Here is an 18595-nt window from a genome sequence, read left to right on the forward strand (position 1 = left end):
TTTTCATATATTTACTGGCCATTCGAATTTCCACTTGAATGATTTGCCCTTTACAATATTTACCTATTTTTTAATAGATTACCTCTTAATAATTTGTTGGAATTTGTTTATAAGGAGGATTAACCCTTTGACATTTATGTTGCAAATACTTCTTCAAAATAACATGTTGTTTGATTTTTGTTTATGGTATTCACTGACAATTTTAAAGAATAGGTTATTGTTTTTGGATTTCTTCCTTTAGGAAGGCTCCTCCAACGCATGTTTATACAAATATTTTCCTAATTTTTTTTCTAAAATTACTAATTTTTTTCATTTAAATATTTATAATTACTTACAATTTATTCTTGTAGCTGGTTATCAAAAGGTCTATTTTTTTTCAGAAGGATGGTCAATTATCAACATCACACAATATGGAAATAACATTCATCAGAAATCAAGCAGGTGGTAGGGGAGAGAAGGGGATGGATAAATTTATACCCAAGGGGTACAATGCACACTATCTGGGGGATAGGCACACTCATGACTTTGACTCAAATGGTACAAAAGCAATTAACATAACCAAAACATTTCTACCCCTATAATATTCTGAAAAAAAAATAATCAGCATCATTTATTAAATGAACCATGCATTTCCAAATGAAATAAAATGCTAGATCTATTTATTGACTCCTCATTCTGTTTCTCATAATTTATTTGGCTATTTTAGACATTTAATCTCTACAAGAACTTTAAGATAATTCATCCAATTAAAAATAAAAGTGATTCTCTTACATATTTGTTTATGAAAAACTGACAAGTTTTTTGATATTAAAGCTTTCCACTCAAGAATATGATTCTGATCTTAGCTGTCTGACCATAGGCATATTAATAAACTTTCTGAGCCTGAGTAAAATGATAATAACACCTTTTTGTAGGTTTGATATGAGAAATAAATGAATTAATTAATACATGTAATATGTGCAGAATAGTTTTAAATAAGGGACCTTTAAAAGTTTTTAAGCAGAAGAGCTGAGATATAAGCTTTCAGTTTTAGAAAAAGCAGGGTAGGGAAAAGATTTATAGGGAACAAGGCTGGAAGCAGGAAGACCAAGTAGGAAGTTATTTTAATTTAGGCAAGAAATGATGGTATTGTCAAATTGAGTGGTAGCAATGTGGATATAGAGAAATAGTTGGATTTGAAATATATTTAGGAGTTAAATCAAGAAGGAATTATTGAGTGATATAAGATTCAGACAGAAAGAAAGTTAGGAATGATACCAGGTTTCTGGCTGGGGCATCTTGTTGGACAGTGGTACAGAAAATGGAATTTTCCTTATGAAGAGTTTTAACATCTTGAATTTCTGGTGCTTATGAGATATATAAGTGCTTAAGTCCACTAGACAGTTGCATATGTTTTGTTTTTGAGACAGGGTCTCACTCTGTCACCTAGGCTGGAGTGCAGTGGCCTGATCATAACTCACTGTAACCTTGAACTCCTGGGCTCAAGCCATCCTCCTCTTTTGGCCTCCCAAAGTGCTAGGATTGTAGGTGTAAGCCATTGTGCCCAGCCAACAGTTACATCTGAAGCTCAGGAAAGAGAGATCTGAGAAGAAGATATATAGATTTGAGGTAAATGGTAACTGAAGATACAAGCGCTGATGAGATTTACCAAGGAAATAAATGAATGAGAACAGACAGACCATCAAAAACCCTAACGTAAAAGACGAAGAAGATCCTCCACAAACAAAGGATGTCAGAAAGTGCAGTGTGTCACAAAAGCCAAAGGATATTTCAAAAAGGAACAGCTGATGGAATGAAACACTGCCAAGAAGTGTAAGAGATAGACATTTCTTCTATTTAAATAAAAGAAGGATGAAGAAGGAACAGGTGCCAATGTAATTAACTTTAAAGTTGGGTGAAAGGAATTTGTGTTTCTAATGATGACTTCTATTTCCTTGGGATATTGGAAGGGGAAGTCTTTTGCTATGACTCTGAAGAGAAGTTCTTGAGGACAGTCGATGTCAGAAACAGGCACTGTGGAGACTAGGCACCACGAAAATCTAGGCAGGCCAGGCATTGTTGTGGGCTGAGGTTAGGTTGTAGGAATCTTATTAAGAAATCACTAAAGAAAATCTTAAATGTTAATATTAGTCTTGGCTATTTTATTAGTGAGCAAGTACCTAAAGCAAAAGTATGAGAAAATTTTATCGTTAATTAGGAAACTGAAATTTATAAAAATTTTAAAAGACAAATAATATTTACTAAACATAAATATTTTGACACACACCTAGAGATTAGTGGAAAAGAAAATATATAAAAGCAATCATTTTAAACTGAACACATATTTTCTTTAAAAAAAAAATCAAAGTCAGATAATATTCCATTGAAAATACTAAGTGAATTAACTACCAGGAACTTAAAGTATTATACCCAAAATTTCTGTATTGAAATAAGAATTTAAAGAATAGCTTTATGGGTGTAAAATATGAAATGTTCCATTTATGTCTCTAACTCCTGAACTATGACCACAATTATATGTGCAGGTTATTTTACATGACTGAAAAATGATTGAACAAAAAGTTTTAATCAAGTATTCTCAATAAGAAATATTTTCCTAGGCCGGGCGCGGTGGCTCACGCCTGTAATCCTAGCACTCTGGGAGGCCGAGGCGGGTGGATTGCTCAAGGTCAGGAGTTCGAGACCAGCCTGAGCGAGACCCCGTCTCTACTAAAAATAGAAACACATTATATGGACACCTAAAAATCTATATAGAAAAAATTAGCCGGGCATAGTGGCGCATGCCTGTAGTCCCAGCTACTCGGGAGGCTGAGGCAGTAGGATCGCTTGAGCCCAGGAGTTTGAGGTTGCTGTGAGCTAAGCTGACGCCACGGCACTCACTCTAGCCTGGGCAACAAAGTGAGACTCTGTCTCAACAAAAAAAAAAAAAAAAAAAAAAAGAAATATTTTCCTTCCTTCCCACTCTCCTCCTCTCTCTCTCTCCAAAGTACCACCTGCAACAATTATTTTGGAATTGCTATAGTTCATTGAGATCACACTTTTACAGCTGAAATTATGTGTAAATGATGAAAGATGTTTTAATCAATAAAATCAAGATTGTTTTTCTGAAAATATTAAATTATGGATATTGAATAGACTTCTCATTTTGCATTTAGAAAATTCAGATGGTTACAGCTCAAAAATTCAAGTGTAAAAACCACCTTGGAACATTGTATTAATAGTAAGCAACCATTATCTGGGATTATTGTTTTATTATAATCTGGGATTATTGTTTTATCATTACCTGGGATTATTAGAATGATATTTCTGGAAACTTTCTAAATTTGTATTTGAAATGGCAGTAATTCCTCTGCAAAGAGACAGAATTTGTTAATCTAATTCCTGAACAGTGAAATCAGCAGGTAAACTACAAAGTCAGATCTGGACAAGAGTTACATCTTCTTCCATAAGAATTAATACATTCACAAAAAAATGCTCAACATATACTCAAAACTGTTTTGTAAACTGTTACCTCTAAAATGTCACCACAAAAGATCAGCAATATCATTTGTCTAAATCTGCTCTGAAATAAATCACAAGCCTTCTTCTTTCAAAAAGGAAGCAAGTGATTTTTGACAGTGTTGTTTACCAGAAATTTAAAATATATAGTATACACACACACACACACACACACATAATTTGCAAAGGTTAGAGGTGTAGTTCTTATAATGGGTATTAATAATATTTGACTTTCTTAAAACTTGCCTTATTATTTATAATTAATTTATAACATAATTACATATAATATATAATTATTATGATTACTACCATTAATAGTGACCGGTTATGTTCCAGGCACTGTGTTAAAAGACTCACATACATTATTTCATTTAATTCTCACAACAGTTATGTGATATAAATATTGTTACCTATATTTCAGTGTGGGTTAACTGAGGTTTCAAGAAATTTAAGTACTTGGTCAGTGATATATTTCTAGTAAGTTGGAGGAGACAGAAGTTGAAACCCAGTCTACATGATTCTGAAACCCATGTTTTTATCCATTAGGCTGGAAAACTATTAGTGTGCTATTCATTAAAACCTTTTAAATGTATAACTTCTATGGTTGATGAGCTTAAGAAAAAAAAATCCCCACTAAGAATATTTTGAGAATAATCAACGTTTTATATAATTTTCCTTTACTGAATCTATTACCTGTCTGTTGGTGATTTCTCCTCATATGTATTATATTTCCTAAAATAAAATGTTCTTATACTTAGAAAAATAATATTTCTACATAACCTATCAATTTTTAGAACCACAATAATGGTACATATTTCAAAGGTAACAAAGGGTCAAAGAATTCATTTACTTAAACTGAGTTGCCCTTCTTTATTTCTCCCTATTCTAACATCCCAATTCTACCACACGTCTTCACTGATTTAAATGGTCAGGCTCCACTTCTCATAATATTACTTATTGTTTTGTTGTATATAGAAAGTCACACTATTTCATTGATCATAAATAATATAAACTTCTATATTAAGCATACACTGATTAAATTATATGTTAAATCTTGTCTTAGAACCCAAAACTACAGTGATTTTGAAAATAAAAAGCAGGGTAAATAATAAACTAAGAAACAACAGTTTCTCTATTTTCAATAATTGGTCTTTGAACACTAAATATCAATAGCTCAATTTTGGCCTATCCATTTTTCTTCTTACCTCAGGTTGACTGGAAATATTCAGAATGAGAGCCCACAGCTCAGCTCTCAGCGCTGTGGGACTGCCTTGTCTTACATACTGTTGAGCCGCAGCACTATCTTGTTCTGCTAGAACTGTTAAAAGTATATTAAAAATCTCATTAGAAAATTTGTAATGCAAGAAATATCACTGAAATCTTTCATTATAAACCTTTTGAAAAACTGACATTTAACATATATCTAACATAATTACATCATATATTGACCTTTTTTTACCCTTTGGATTTTGATATTGGCCCTATTTACAGCCCTCCAAGTTTCCAGCCTTAAGCTCCTGTACCTCCTACCCAGCCTGGTAAAAGCTATTTAATACAGGGACCTTGAGATCACCTTGCTTTAACTACAGCTCTACAGATGGGAAACTAGTAATCCATATATATAATAATTTTCAGATTCCACGATCAAGCAGAGTAATATCTACAGAAACCCTAAATCTCTTATGCATATTCTATTAAGTCATGAATGTTCTAATATTTGGAAGTAGTATGGTACATGAAGTAACCCGGCTAAGAATCATAATACACAAGAATATAAGATATCTATTCTCTTAAATGACTTCTTAGCTATTTGCCAAAATCAACAGAAATGAGGGATTTTTTTTAGAAATAAAAACAAAGATTTGATAACCTATTAATTAGGCCAAAATTATTCTTAATCAGCCAAGTTCACAAAATTAACATATCATCTTTTGCTTTCATTTTCATTTTTATTTTCTTTAATGAAAGTATCAGCTATTCATTCTGCAAATAATGGCCGCCCCCCCCCAAAAAAAATAAACAAAAATAAAAAAAATACTAGACAACTGCTGCTGTTTGTCTAACAGTACTGTTTTCTTATATTTTCTTCTTAAAAGGGAGGGGAAAAAAATCTTATACTAAATGAAAATGACATAAGCAAAAGAAACAAAGTAATCACATGAAATAAGAAAGAGATGAAACATATTCTTTAATTTGCTATTGTGTTTAATGAAAGTGCCAAATCATACAAATGAAATATTCTAAATAAATATGATATGGAAAAATTGAACTAGGGACTTTGTTTTGATACATGACAATACAATTGCCATAGCGGGGGTTCATTCTGACACAAAGATCTATCTGCACTTCATATTTGAAAGACAAAACAGAATTTATAAATACAAAGAAAAGAATCTTCAAAATATGGAGAAAAATTATTCCCCAGAATACTAAGAGTTGCTTTGGTTATTAAGCCTTACTATTGTGAACACTCATCAAGAAACGTCACAGTTACATTTTCTCCTGATGCAGGAGCATATTCCCATTAACTCTAATGAGAGGTGTGTGGGTGCATCAAAGAGAGAACATGCCTCTTTGATTTTAAAATGAAATTCTACTGCTGCATGGATTAAGCTAACATCCCTGAGGAATGTGTGTCTGCATTTCCTTTTTAGTGAACAATCTGTGTACTTCTTTATCTGTATTTATTGGTAAAGCCAAAGTGATGCATTTTCTCTCTTATAAAGATTCCCATTATATAATCTGCATAAATATTACTCCTCTTTAGGTTTGTAGCTTTTCAGAAATTAAATCTCATTTGGCGGTATTTGAAGCAGACATTTAGCTAGGACTATCTCATTTTTCAGAAATTATAATAAATATAATTAAAAGCTTACCTTTTTGCCCAATACGTACATGCTCATTTTCAAAAAGTTCTAAAAATGTTAAAAGAAAATAAAATTGCTTAAAAGACACATGTATGAGCAGCCAGATTTGAACCAACATTAGGGTTTTTTGTGTGGTTTTTTTTCTGTTATTTTGTTATTTTAATTATTTTTAAAGCTGGATGGCTCTATAGAAAACTATAAGTAATTATTCTATACATAGAAAAATTTTTTCTAAGTTCTTTAAAGTGTGTAGAAATTAAAAGGGAGTTAAGGTCATTTAATCAGAAGAAAAAATGATGAACTGATTTCTCTTTGTTAAAATGAAACAAAATATCTTCTTATAACACAAAAATGTTTCTGCCCATTCATCTTTGATTTTTTTCCCTAAAAGAAAAATAAAATTTGTTGGCAGCCTCATTTACAAAGTCCTACATCCATTTCAATCTACCGTTGGATATCTAATAAAAGCCTACTACTATATAGGTAAAACCTCACTATACAAATGCCATTTTAAAAGACTACATGGGGAGGATTACTTTTTTTCAAAGAACTAATCAATCATACTGGGAAAAGACTACTCATAAACTAGACCATATTAAAATTTAAAAAACTTCTGTTTCATCAAAAAACACCATTAAGAGAGTGAAAGGATAAGTAACAGAGTGGAAGAATATATTTGTAATACGCATATCTGGCAAGGAACTCCTATCCAGAATATACAAAGAACTCCTGGTAGAAAAAGGCAGATAGCCATCAGACACAAATAGGCAAAGGAGTTGAACAGGTCCTTCCTAAAGGACCAATAAACATCTAAAAAGTTGCTTGACCACATTAGTCATCAGAGAAATGCAATTAAAACCATTATGAAACGCACAACCACCACAATGACTAAAAGAAGACTAATGATTCTAAATGCAAAAGATATGGAGCAAAGTTCTCAACACAGCTGCTAGGAGTGTAAATTGATACAACTGCTTTGGAAAACTGCTCAGCAATATCTACAAGCACTGAACATATACATATCCTATGACAATTAGCAATTCACTCTTAGGTATATATCCTAATGTGTAAATATGCACACCAAGAGACATGTATGAGAATATTCACAGTAGCACTACTGATAATAACCAAATAGTGAAAACAACTCAAGCGACCATCAACAGTAGACTAGATAAATAGTGGTATATTCATATAATAGATTACAGTACACCAATGAGAATGAATAATTTATAATTCTATACAACACTATGGATCTTATAAACAAAAGCAAAAGAAGCCAAACACAAGAGTACATACTACATGATTCCATTTCTATAAAGTACAAAAATAGGCAAAACTAATCTTTGATGTCAGAAGTCAAAATAGTAGTTACTCATGGGGGTGGTAGAGTCTGGATGTGTGCTTAAGGGGGCTTCCAGGATGCTGATAATATTCTCTTTCTTGATCTGGTTGGAGGTTACACTTTGTAAAACTTCACTGATCTGTATACTTATTATTGGTGTACTTTTCATTATGGATGGTATATTTGTATAAAAGTTATTTAAAAATTAGAGCAAAACAAAAAAAGATTATTAAACCATGAGGGGGAGAACTTCTAGATCTTTTCCCCCCATCCCAAAGAAAATTAATTTCTCAACTTCCTTTCCTCTTCTTTCTCCCAACCTGAGAAAGGAGGAGCTGCTTATTGCATTTGTGATATTCCAACAGCAATTAGATAACCTTTTCTAATGAATGAGCTAACTGTGTTAAAGGTCATGAATTTACAGGTGACTCTCTCAGTATGTAGAGTCTGGGTCCTCTGGCAACTTGGTGGCCCTCTTGGCATTTGATTTTCTTTTGACAAGAATGCTCAGGCTCAGGCATTTTGAAGTTCTTATCAGGTATGGCTCAGTGGCCTGCTGGTATGAGATAAAGGCATTGAAGGAAGGAGACCTGTGCTGGACTAAGATTTTGAGACTGTTTTCTAGAAAGCCTGGTCAGTGATATCCAGCTTTAGCACAGCTAAACATAAAATGGGACTGTATGTCTATTTTCCATTTGTGAATATTTCTTATATGTATATAGCTCTCTTGGAAAGAGGTGAAGGGATGGAGGTTGCTAGGGTAAAGAGGGATGAATAGGCCAGGACAGAATCTGGGTAATCCAAGGACATCTAAATGCAGAGCAAACTGCACCATTACTCCCAACAATGAATAACAGGAACAGCCAGTTTTCTATTACCTGAAATACTTTAAAAATCTATCTTTGATATATAAAATTGCCACACTGAGGCAAAATCATCAGAATCTTCTTAATCAAGGAAAGACTAATGTTTGTTTTTGTTTTGTAGATATGCAATATAGTTACAAAACAAATACATGAAATTTCATATTACGTAATTTTTTAGATTTACAAAATAATCCATAAAGCTAGTTTCTTACTAAATAGAATATTTGAAGCCGAGTACCCTATTCTTTTATTCTGTTCCTAAAGTCTCTGATGTAATTATTGAGCTGATTATACAATGACCAAGGAAAGTATCTGGGATCCCTGCTATGATTAGCTATGATTGCCCAGACTCAATAACCGAGGAAGACAATTCTCCAGTGAATACGTGAGATGGTGAATAGTGACAGTGAATAGCATGAGATAGCAGATGCAATGCTCAGCCTGTTAAAGGGGAGACTCTTTCAGAGAATGACAAAGAATATATTACAGGGACTGGAGATGGTTTTCATATGAATCCTATAACTGGTTCTTATCAGTAAACTTGATAAGCATATCACAAAATTGACCTGTACCAACTTGATTTTTTTTCATGCTCCTTTGCTAAGGACTAATTTTAAATTTCTTTTAAAATTCAAATTACGATCCTTTTATGACCATTTCAATCAATGTAATTTTATGCAGTTCAAGAATTTCTTCTCGTGGTGGGGGAGGGAGAAAAAAAAAAGAATTTCTTCTCCTAATATGCTAAAAATGTTTTCTATTCATAATTTTCATTGAATGAATAAAGAACAGTTGAATAATCAAGTTAAAAAAGAAGTTGTCAGCCAATTTTTGATTTCTAATAAAAGGGGATGATACCACTGGATGATAATAATGCTTTATTACCTAAAGTAATATGAAATAAATAATAATCAAAAAGACTTCTTTACAGTAACTATTCAATTATGTGAAATACAATAATTTTGCTTTCTAAATGCTATTTCCTAGCCCAGTAAAAGAAGCCCAAAGAACTGTGTTTCACAGATTGTCCTGACTACTATGTTAATAAATGCATCTATATTAATAGATCATGCCTGGGGAAAAAAAGTTCTCTGGTAAAATGACTTTGGGAGACGCTAAGCTAAAATAATTTAATTAAGACTTCGCATAGTCTTTAAGACAGCAACATACACTGTATATCTTAAGAAAGTATATGGCATAGCCCTGCCCAAATCTCACTTGAAAAGATCCTCTTTTTCACAGACCAGCTTATGAATGTTCCACAGAACATACTTCAGGAAATCTGTACCAACTGAAGATGCTTTTTTCTTTTAGAAATAACAAGCTGTAGAAAAGCCTATTTAGCAGAACCCCCATCTAAGAAGATTCATTATGATGCATTAAAATAATATCAGACTTATGACTCCCCCTTATCACAAAGTCTTATGAACGAATGCTGATCCTGCTTACCCTGTTAACATCAGTCTTATACATACATGGCTTCCACAGTAAGTATGTGGGAGGCGAGGGGGTGTTTGTGTATATTTAAAATAAATACATGTTCATGAAAGTTTATAGAAATAATGGATATGACTAAAGTTTTTTTATTACTGTTAAATAAGTTTTCAATAGTATAATGATAAGGACTTTTCTCCTGACTTTAATATAAAAACTGATAAGTTAATAAGTGAGTAATACTCTTCAAATATAATAATTGAATAACTATAATGATAAAACATAGGTAATATAGATGTTAAAAATGAGTAAGAAAACAATTCCTTTAAGTTACACTTAAAGCTTAATCCTAAATATAAAACTTGCCTCTAGCCAAACACAAATACTAGCAATATTTTTAAACATTAGTATTACTTTTCCAATTTAACCAAAATCATAGACATAGACTAAAAAATAAAAATAATAGTGAATTCTAGGCAAGAGTAGTTATATATGACCCCATTCTTCTTTCCCAGTAATACTGTTGCCTAGCAACTCACGAGCTAGGCAGAAATCCAAGTACTATATTACTAAAAACAATATGATTGGATAAACACTAATTTGACCCAATTTTTAGCAGTCTTGCCTTGAAAAGTAGAGAGAGAAAAATAACTGCGCCAACTAAGAGGTTGTCAACCTCCTCCAGGCAGACTTAGGTGCTCTTTCATCTGCTCCAACAGCTCCTTATATATAATAATAGCAAATACCACATAGAATCCTATTTGTCACTTACCAGTATTTGCTTCCCTAAGAGCAGAGATTCTGTTTTATATCTATGTATTCACCAGTCCCTGGTCCTCTACAGGGTCTCAAACACATTTGTTGTATTATGAGTGAATCAAAGAAGGAAAATCTATACTCTAGGTTAAGAAATATAGTATATTAAGTTTTCTAAAGCATAGTTACTATAAGATTTACAATAATTTTAAATAATTAAAACTGTTTATCTTAAAAGTATATAATTAAAAGTGAAAAATATAAATGTAATTGAAGGTTGTGTTACTATTTCCTTTCCTTTTCTTATATATGACTATCACTTGCCATGAGTCAAAGTATAAGATATTTTATTCTATAAGATATCTTTTTTTTTTTTTTGAGACAGCGTCTCACTCTGTTGCCCGGGCTAGAGTGCTGTGGCATCAGCCTAGCTCACAGCAACCTCAAACTCCTGGGCTCAAGTGATCCTCCTGCCTCAGCCTCCCAAGTAGCTGGGACTACAGGCATGCGCCACCATGCCCGGCTAATTTTTTCTATATATATTTTTAGCTGTCCAGATAATTTCTTTCTATTTTTAGTAGAGACGGGTCTCACTCTTGCTCAGGCTGGTCTCGAACTCCTGAGCTCAAACGATCCACCCACCTCGGCCTCCCAGAGTGCTAGGATTACAGGCATGAGCCACCGCACCTGGCCTATAAGATATCTTATATCTTCTTATAAAATACCTTCTTTAAAAGGTAGCATAGTGTAGCAGACTTTGGAGATAGATTTCTTAGTTTTGAATCCAGGCTCTATCACTAGCTTTGTGACCTTGAGCAAGTTACTTAATATCTCCACTTCTTTCATTTTAAAATGGTGGTAATAGCCCTACTTCGTATCATATAAGAAAATCAAAACCATAATGCACTACCACCATATACTATCAGACTGACTAAAACAAAGACGATGAAATACACCAAGCCTTAGTGAGGACGTACAGCAACTGTGACTCTCACACATCGTTGTTGGAAATATAAACCGGTACTAGCACTTTTGAAAACTCACCGGCAGTTACCTACTAAAGCTTAACTTATACAAACCCTAGGACCCAGAAATGCATTCCCAGGTGCCTAGTCAACAAAAGAATATACAAATATTCACCAAAAGATACATTACTAGAATGATCATAGCAGGCTTGTATGTACTAGCCCCAAATTTGAAACTTTCCAAATATACATCAACAGTAGAACGGATAAGTATGTCTGTGTTATATGCATACAGTGGAACACTGGAACTATAAATACATACAATATGGCTCAATCTCACAAATGTAATTTGAACAAAAGATGACAAATACCAAAGAGACACATTATATGCTTCCATTTATATGAAGTTCAAGAATTGGAAAAACTAAGCTATGCTGTTAGAAATCAGAATAGTGGCTATCTTTGAAATGAGAGATAAAGACTGAAAGAGGGTGAGGGGGGCTTCTGTTTATTGTTCTGAGTGGTATTTTAATAGGTGTGTTCAATTTGTAAAAATTCATGAAGCTGTCCTCTTATGATATATGTGATTTTCTATATATATTATACATGAATAAAATTTTTTAAAATGGTAACAATATATGCCTTATAGAGTTTTGAGAGGTTAAAATGAGATACATGCAACACATAGTATGTGCTCAATAGCCATTTATTATTATTAGTTGTAATAATTATATAATATTACTATTAGCAGAATATTAAATAGCCAACTTCCTTATATTATAGAGGAAGAAACAAGTCCAAAGATGTATAGTGACTTGTCCAAGTCACAAACCTAGCCAGTGGCAGAGGAGAGACTAGGATAGTCCCCTAACCCTTGTCAGTTTAGTTTCCACTACAACATAGGCCTCTCATATGTTAAGTCAATTTTTACTTCCTTTTTACTATAGCTAAATACCAATCTGGTTCTTTTATGAAAATTACATTGTATTTATGCACAAAAAGAGAAAAATTAGGAAAACTGTCTGGATAATTAAAGTTTAAAAGACACTATTTTTAAAGCCTAAGTCTACTTGAGGTAGATGCCAGTGTTCACTTAACTTGGTGATACAAAAATAAAAGTAGACAGTAATGGCCAGAAAAGAGAGATATGAGTGTTGTCAATGAAGATTCTGCTAACAAAATAACTTACATAGGCCTAGTGACTTTTCAAAATTATTTTAAATACCTTCAAATAAAAAGACAAAATTTAGTTGCACTCTGGTAATTATAACATACAGGATTTTATTCAACAATTAGCAGTAACTAAAGAGAGGCAAAAGCATGCCTCATTTTCAGATATTAAAAAAGTTGCTAAATTCATTTAGAAATAGCAATAGAAATATTAAACTCACTCTTATATATTATTCATCATTAATTATATGCCATATGAGAGAAATACTAACCAGGAGGCACTTGTGTAGAATCATCTATACCCAGTTGTCCTGTATTTAAGCCAAGTTCTACAAAGCACTCTTTCTGAAAAATAACATATGCAGAATTAATATAGATCTCATACTTTGCTGCACATTATTAAAAGATCTCCTTCACCTAAACATCAGCTGAAATAAAAACCACAATAAAATGAATCTTTCCTTCATTCAAATATCTAAAAAAAGAAAGGACATATTAGACATCTAAATAATAATACATTAGTCTAAAATTAAGGAGCAGAACAACCATGAGACTTTTTACTACAGGTATAACTATGTAATATTTATTATTTTCATGTGAAATAACATGTATGAGTGTTTAGGAAAGATTAATATATATAATGGAAAAAGAAACAAACATATAATATTTCTCCAAATGGAAAGGCTTTAATAATATTTTTTTCCTCCTAATTTTTCCTACCTAAGAAAAGTTTTTACTTTGATACCTTTTGACCAATATGAATGCTGCCACTGTTTAAAACAAAACACCTGCTTTTCAAGAACTGTTCTTGATTTTGCCTTATTAGGTAACAGACTAATTAGTAAAGTAAGGAATGGTAATTATCCTTTTGAATAAAGAACTACTGACATTCAAACCTTTCCTGAAACACACACACACTCACACACATTCTTTCTCCCTCTGTCTTTCTCTCTCTCTCTCTCTCTCTCTCTCTCGCTTTGTCACACACACATAGTGTATATAGCACTTATCAATTTTATCTTCTAAAATCATTGTCTAAAATTACCAACATAATCCTGTATCTGTGCTTTCTATGGTACTTCACGTCATTCAGCTCTTAATCAACTGAACACTGCAAATATCCAAAACAACTTAAATTAATTTTTAAGTAAAATTGGACTATCAAGTGCTCTGCTAAAATAAGGATAAATTGGATTTATTCTCCAGACTTCCTCTACTTATCTAGTAACGTCAAGGGAAAATAATCATGTTTGTCTGGTATTTTTGAAATATATAAAAACTTCATATTATTCACATTATTTTTATGCCCAAAGTAATTAAATATTTCTATTAATATTTGCCTCAATATTTTGTTACTAATTCTAATTGCTAAAACATACTTCCTTCTCCTTAAAAAAATGGAATTAGTTTTAATCTTTCCAAATTATCTAATATTTTAGTTATTAATGTCCCTCATAAGATATTCAGCTAACAAATACGTATACACATTTAATTTTTGTATTGATTTTAAATAATTACCATATTTCAACTGTTAACTAAACTTGATTTTTATCTGCACTAAAAAAAAACACTGCATCTTATGTTAACAACTTTTAATGACTAAAGATGTATAAATTGAAAGTTATTCTTCCATTTTCAACCACTGTTTTTCATTTAAGAAACTCTTCCTTGATTGAAATCATTAGATTGTTAATGATAATGTATTTCATTTTTTTAATAATCTTGATCTTCATACTGCAGAAGGAACTTAGGTCCAAAACACACTTCAATTTCAGGTTCTGTAATTAAAATGGAGAGTTTACTTATGCTAAGATATGTTAAGGAGTATAAACAGGACTCTGAACATCCATTTTCTCCCTTACTGCTCTGGACTATCTTTTACTCAACATCAGCAGATGTGGGCCTTAATCTCAGATTTCCTTCAAATCTCTGCCCAAGTATCATGCCTTCTGGGAAGTATTCCTTGATATTCCAGGCTGAAAGAAGCAACTTTCTATGCACATACATTACCCTTTATCAAGCTCTATGCAAGCATATAGTCACCTCATACTGAAATTGTCTTTTTATTGTCCATCTCTCCCCACTAACCTGCAATTATTAGAAGACAAGGATCATCTCTTACATACATTTGCACCTCCCCCACCCCTGTACTTAGCATAGTGCCCGACATAGCAGAGGGGTTCAGTAAATACTGAACCACACTACTGGGCTCTAATCTCAATCTGCTACCTCCACATGACTAAATTAATAAACAAGAATTAGTCACAACTTCACTTGAGAGTTAATATATCTCAGTTCTAAGAAATTTCCCTTATGAGTCTACATAACATTTTACCTAGGTTTAAGGACTATCCATTACAGGATAGCAGAACTCACTGAGCCTCACCAAGTTCAATACTCATACAGACAGACCAGGGTCACATAAACTGTGCATCCTGGAGTTGAATCATTATATCGCCAGGCCATATGATACAGGGAAGGCAATGACAACTCTCCCAATGACTGCAGAAAAGAAGGACTAACCATACTCTTAGCGCATATAGCCACAATTTCTTGAAAATTAGCCATGGGCTTTTGGTTCTCCAATAGCCTTAAAGCTCTAATACATTCACATTGGCTTAGGTCCCTTCAGACAGACAGAACACACACTAGTCCCACTCACACGTATGCTGAATCTTTTCCTAAATGATTCTTTCCCTACTTCTTTACCTAGCAAATTCCTTTAAGACCTGGAATGGAAGTACATCTGAGCAGACTTCCCACTACTTCCAGGAGAAGAATCTGCCACTACCCTTCTGTACAACCACAGCACTTTCTACAAACCTCTACTAACAGGACTTCTAACACTTCTTTAATATCAATTTTTATCAAAGTTGTAGTAGTAACGGTTAATAGTAAGATACTGCTTACTATCTACATGCTTTATATATTGTATTAGTTTCCTACAGCTGCCAAAAAAAAAAAAAAAAGTACCACAAATTGGGTGACTTCAAGCAATAGGAATTTATTCTCTTACTCCTGGAGGTTGGATGTCCAAAATCAAGGTGACAGTGAGATGTGCTCTCCCTTGAATGCTGTAAGGGACAATCTGTTCCATGTTCTTCTCTTAGCTTCTGGTGTGGTCAGCAATCCTTGGTGATCGTTGGCTTGTAGATGCATCACTGCAATCTCTGCCTCCATGGGCATATGGATTCTTCTGTGTATCTCTCTTCTGTGTCTCTTCTCTTCTTATAAAGACACCAGTCATATTAGATTTAGGGCCCTCCTACTTCAGTAAGACCTCATCTTAACCTCATTACACCTGCAAAGACCCTATTTCCAAAGACAATCACATTGATAGATACTGGAGATTAGGATTTCAACATATCTTCTGGGTAGACATAATTCAACCTTTACCATATATCTTAACTTACTTGATCTGCATAACATTGCTGTAAGATATTATTATCCCTACTTTATAGATGAGAAAACTAAGGCTAAAGAAGACCAATAACTTGCCCAATGTCACACAGCCAGAAAGTGGCAGAGGCAGAATTTAAACCCAGGCTGGTTGGCTTCAGAGTATCATCCCTAACCATCATATGATACTAACTCTACATGCAGTAAATAGTCTGAGAAATCAAATCAACTAAAAAACTTTTAACAACAAAATAGAAGTTCCCTACCTTATATACTCCTCCCTAACACACACTCAAACATATGATTGTAATTGGCCCTCTAGCCAGAAACAATCACTTTAACTTTTTTATCTCTTTTTTCCAAGTGTGTATTGCTATTTTTAATTCACCAATTTCAGATATCATCTATTGATGTTATATTGTAAATGAGGATTTTAGCTTATGTACATTCTCTCACCTTCCTTCCATCATCTCAATATAATTACATATCACTTCTTAATTAAATCCATACTAAGAGTTTGCACTATTGTGACTATGTAAGTATTACTTGCCAGTGAGCCATGTGATATTTATACATATGTTCCTTTCTTATACATTTTTTCACATTATCATAATTAAACCATTTTTTCACTTACATAATTTTCTCTAATCATTTACTTCCTCTTCCTACACCCTTTAACAACTCTGAAAAGATCCTTCTCCAAATAATTTTGCATGTGGTCAAGCCTGTGAGATCATCTATATTTTGGTGTTTTTCTTGCAGGCATTCCTCCTAGAACCTTCCAACCTTTTGCTCCAATCTGGGATTGTTGTGCTCTAGTGTTGTTGTCCTGGAACTTTTCTTCACTGTCATTTCTGGAAATTCTCCTTGTCTTTGGTTAGAATCCTGTTTCCTGGGTTCCATATTTTGCTTTTTGTTCATGACCTTGGTTGAAGTATTTATACCAACAGTTCTCTGGATAACAGTAAATATTTTAGATCACGTACATCAGAAAATGTCTACCACACCTTCATGTTTGATTGACTGTTGGTTATATACATAATTCTAGCCTTGAAATCATTCAGATTTTTAAAGGCATTACTTCAAAATCTTTTTGTTTCCAGTCTTGCTACTGAGAGTCAGATGCCATTCTGGTTCCTGACACCCTGCATATACCTTGCTTTTCTTTTATAAAAAGTTTTTAGTTTTCTCATTTTTAAGTGCATTGGTATGGATCTTTCATTCCATGGCACTGGGTACTTGTTGGGGCTTTTCATATTGGAGATCCATGTCTTTCAGTTCTTGGAAATTTAATAATTATATTCCCTCTGTTTTCTGTTTCTGGTACTCTTACTGGTCACATGTTAGTCTTCCTGGATTGATCTTCTAATTTAAAAAATCTTTTCCCTCCTATTTTTCATCTCTCTGGCTTTTTGCTTTATCTTCTGATAAAGATTTCCTCAGCTTTGTTTTCAAGTCTTCTACTGATATGTATATTTTTTGCATACCATATTCTTGATCCAAAAACCCCTTTTTCATTCTCTAATGTTTTGTTATTTTAATGAAATTCTGTTCTTCTTCCATGAGTAATATCTTCTCTTATATTTCTGAGGATATTAATAGTTTCTTTAAAGTCTTCTTTTGGAAAGACATGGTAATGTGCCCAGGTGAAGACGACCTTGGGTTTACCTTCTCCCAGCACTGTTGCCCTAAAGATGTGGTTGATCACAAAAAATGCTAAGAGGAATGCCAGCTATATTACTAAACAATGTTATTTATAAAAAAATATGACTTTTGATTGGTAAATTATATCTTAAATAGAGGCCTGTGAATAAACTATAAACTGATTGGAAAACACAAGCCTTAGCCATCTTGTGTGGTGCCTTTTGATGGGTCTTAGAAGATATACCCACGTGTATTACAAGAAATGGCTTCTATTGTGTATGAGACTTCCCCGTGTTGTGCCTATGTGACCTTGTCACTTCCATTTGTATGCATTCCTTGTGATGCTTGTGAAATAGCATCTGGATGGCTGTAAGAACTCCTAGTGATCCTTTACCTGATAATGGCATGCTGGGATACTGACATGCTGTTTTATGTCCTATATCAGTCTACAAACCTAAGTGAACCTAATGCCAGGTTGTGTTCTATTGTATCCTGTGAGGTGAATGTAAATCTAAACCAGAAACACCCAATAGTGGTTATTTCCTAAATTGGCTATTTCTTCTTGTTTTTGTTTGTTTGTTTGTTTGTTTGGGGTGGAGTTTGCTTTAGTTTTGGTCTCTGCCTTTCACATTGGAAGAGTGCAAATTTCTGGGAATC

At 33.2% G+C, this 18595-nt stretch overlaps 1 protein-coding gene across 2 annotated transcripts in view; it reads right to left on the reverse strand.

Moving 5' to 3' along the window:
• The window catches only part of TBC1D19 (TBC1 domain family member 19), a 124975-nt gene that overhangs the window by 56894 nt on the left and 49486 nt on the right, over positions 1-18595 (reverse strand). For both annotated transcript variants that reach the window (XM_069494575.1, XM_069494574.1), the window contains 3 exons: positions 13168-13240; positions 6372-6410; positions 4701-4813 (listed from right to left, as the gene is read on the reverse strand). In XM_069494575.1, coding sequence (XP_069350676.1) covers positions 4701-4813; positions 6372-6410; positions 13168-13240 — 225 coding nt within the window. The remainder of the gene's footprint in view (positions 1-4700; positions 4814-6371; positions 6411-13167; positions 13241-18595) is intronic.

This window comes from Eulemur rufifrons, chromosome 19 (assembly GCF_041146395.1).
Source record: "Eulemur rufifrons isolate Redbay chromosome 19, OSU_ERuf_1, whole genome shotgun sequence".
NCBI lineage: Eukaryota > Metazoa > Chordata > Mammalia > Primates > Lemuridae > Eulemur > Eulemur rufifrons.